This window comes from Austrofundulus limnaeus, unplaced genomic scaffold (genome assembly GCF_001266775.1).
Source record: "Austrofundulus limnaeus strain Quisiro unplaced genomic scaffold, Austrofundulus_limnaeus-1.0 Scaffold409, whole genome shotgun sequence".
In the NCBI taxonomy this organism is placed as follows: Eukaryota; Metazoa; Chordata; class Actinopteri; order Cyprinodontiformes; family Rivulidae; genus Austrofundulus; species Austrofundulus limnaeus.
Window position 1 is genome coordinate 217053 of NW_013952811.1, and position 1945 is coordinate 218997.

The following is a 1945-nucleotide window of genomic DNA, read 5'->3' on the forward strand; positions in this document are numbered from 1 at the left end:
ATTATTATATCTGTTGTTGCTGTTACACCTGGATTTCCCCGTTTCGGGACACTAAAAGCTGTTTCCAATTCTTCTAATCACAGGTGGAAGAGGGTGGGTTTGGGGAGGATGCAGTGACAATGTTGCGTTTGGAGAAACCATTTCCAGACACTTCGTGGACGCGCTGGAAAATGGACGTGACGCACGCGCAGCGGTCAACCTCCACAACAACGAGGCAGGCAGACGGGTGAGAGTCAAATGAGTGGAGTCATTATTTGTTTAGGATGATTTGATAATTACGTTTTTACTTTTTTTGGTATTTTGAGCGCAAAACAACTTTTACGCATGACGCGCACATTTATTGAAGGAAAAAAAACTGTGATTTTATTAACAGGCAGTCAAAGCCACCATGAGAAAARCCTGTAAATGTCACGGAGTGTCGGGGAGCTGCACCATCCAGACCTGCTGGATGCATCTACCCAACTTCAGAGAGGTGGGCAACCACCTGAAGACGAAGCACGAACGCGCCAGGAAGCTGGAGCTGGACAAGAAGCCGGCGAGGTCCGGGAACAGCGCGGACAGCCGAGGGGCCGCGACGCTTGCTTTCCGGGGCGTCGCTCGAACTGAGCTCGTTTACCTGGAGGACTCTCCGAACTACTGCGTGAAGAACCAGAGCCTGGGGGTGCAGGGCACGGAGGGGCGGGAGTGTCTGAGGGGCGGCAGGAGGAACGCGACGCAGCGGGAGGACAGGAGCTGCCGCAGGCTGTGCCACCAGTGCGGCCTGAGAGTGGAGAAGAGGCGCACCGAGGTCGTCAGCAGCTGCAACTGCAAGTTTATCTGGTGCTGCACGGTCAAATGTGACAAGTGCACACAGTTTGTCACTAAATATTACTGCGCGCGCAAAGAAGGATGGGATAAGCTGCAGAATCAGACCAGGCGGAAACAGCTGGTGCGTCAGGACTGATTAAGGACCTAATTAATAAAGACTACACAAGCTGATAGAATGCTGAGTTCTAAACTGCCTGGACTTTTTTATTGCACTTTTTTTTTTACCTTTAAAGCTGGACTATTTAAGCAAAGCTGTGTTTTTCTTCAATCCAATTTGGAAATCTTTGCTCGCTTGGATTTTCCAACAACWGAACAAGGACTTTTATTTTGAGTGATAAAAAATAAATATTTTCCTACATCACTCTGTTGATCCCATCATTTGTATATTGGTGCCCTGCGGGTCGTGAATCCGCAACCGCGGGGTGCGCAGAGCTGCGTTCTTTTGAAGTGCGCATACAAGGCGTTTCTTGACCCAGTCACCCAATCTGGGCTTCAGGAACAAAAGAACAAGAAGCTCCATTTGTTCCTTGCGCTCATAAAGGAGGGACGTGTCAGCACACACCGGAACCAAGACGCTCCAAGGCCGCAGACTTTACAAAAAAATAAAAATAAAAAATGACGCGCTCCGTGTTCTGGTTCCTGCTTCTGCTGTTTAACACAGGACACGCCTGGTAAGATCTRTTTTTGTGACTGTTTTATTTTGACTAAAAACAAAACAAATTCAAAATATTTTTATATTAATTTCTCTCAGGGTGGCCAGTAACTTTCTGATGACAGGACCGAAGGTAACGAAAYTTTGCTACAATTAGTTTAGTACCAATTTAAAGTGACAGTACCTCATTACAGCACCTATAATAATAATGATGATTAAAAAAAACTTTCGTCCAGGCTTATCTCACCTATGCAAGCAGCGTGCAGGTTGGGACGCAGAGGGGGATTGCAGAGTGCAAACATCAGTTCGCCTGGGACAGATGGAACTGTCCGGACAGCTCCACGCAGCTCAGAGGACTGAGGAGAGGTTAGAATTTATTTAACTCTTACGTTTATCTATCTATCTATCTATCTATCTATCTATCTATCTATCTATCTATCTATCTATCTATCTATCTATCTATCTATCTATCTATCTATCTATCTA

The 1945-nt window shown here is 46.2% G+C and overlaps 2 protein-coding genes across 3 annotated transcripts in view; both read left to right on the plus strand.

The window, feature by feature from the left end:
* Positions 1-1182, plus strand: part of LOC106528879 (protein Wnt-8a) — a 2446-nt gene extending 1264 nt beyond the window's left edge. Inside the window, exons 5-6 of one of the 2 annotated variants that reach the window (XM_014024157.1) lie at positions 84-226; positions 374-1182. In XM_014024157.1, coding sequence (XP_013879611.1) covers positions 84-226; positions 374-943 — 713 coding nt within the window. In that variant the 3' untranslated portion in view covers positions 944-1182. The remainder of the gene's footprint in view (positions 1-83; positions 227-373) is intronic. The other variant, XM_014024158.1, reaches the window with a different exon arrangement.
* Positions 1183-1212: 30 nt separating this feature from the next.
* Positions 1213-1945, plus strand: part of LOC106528881 (protein Wnt-8) — a gene marked incomplete in the record, with an annotated part of 9277 nt that continues 8544 nt past the window's right edge. The window contains 3 exon segments of the mRNA XM_014024162.1: positions 1213-1478; positions 1559-1592; positions 1696-1825. Coding sequence (XP_013879616.1) covers positions 1423-1478; positions 1559-1592; positions 1696-1825 — 220 coding nt within the window.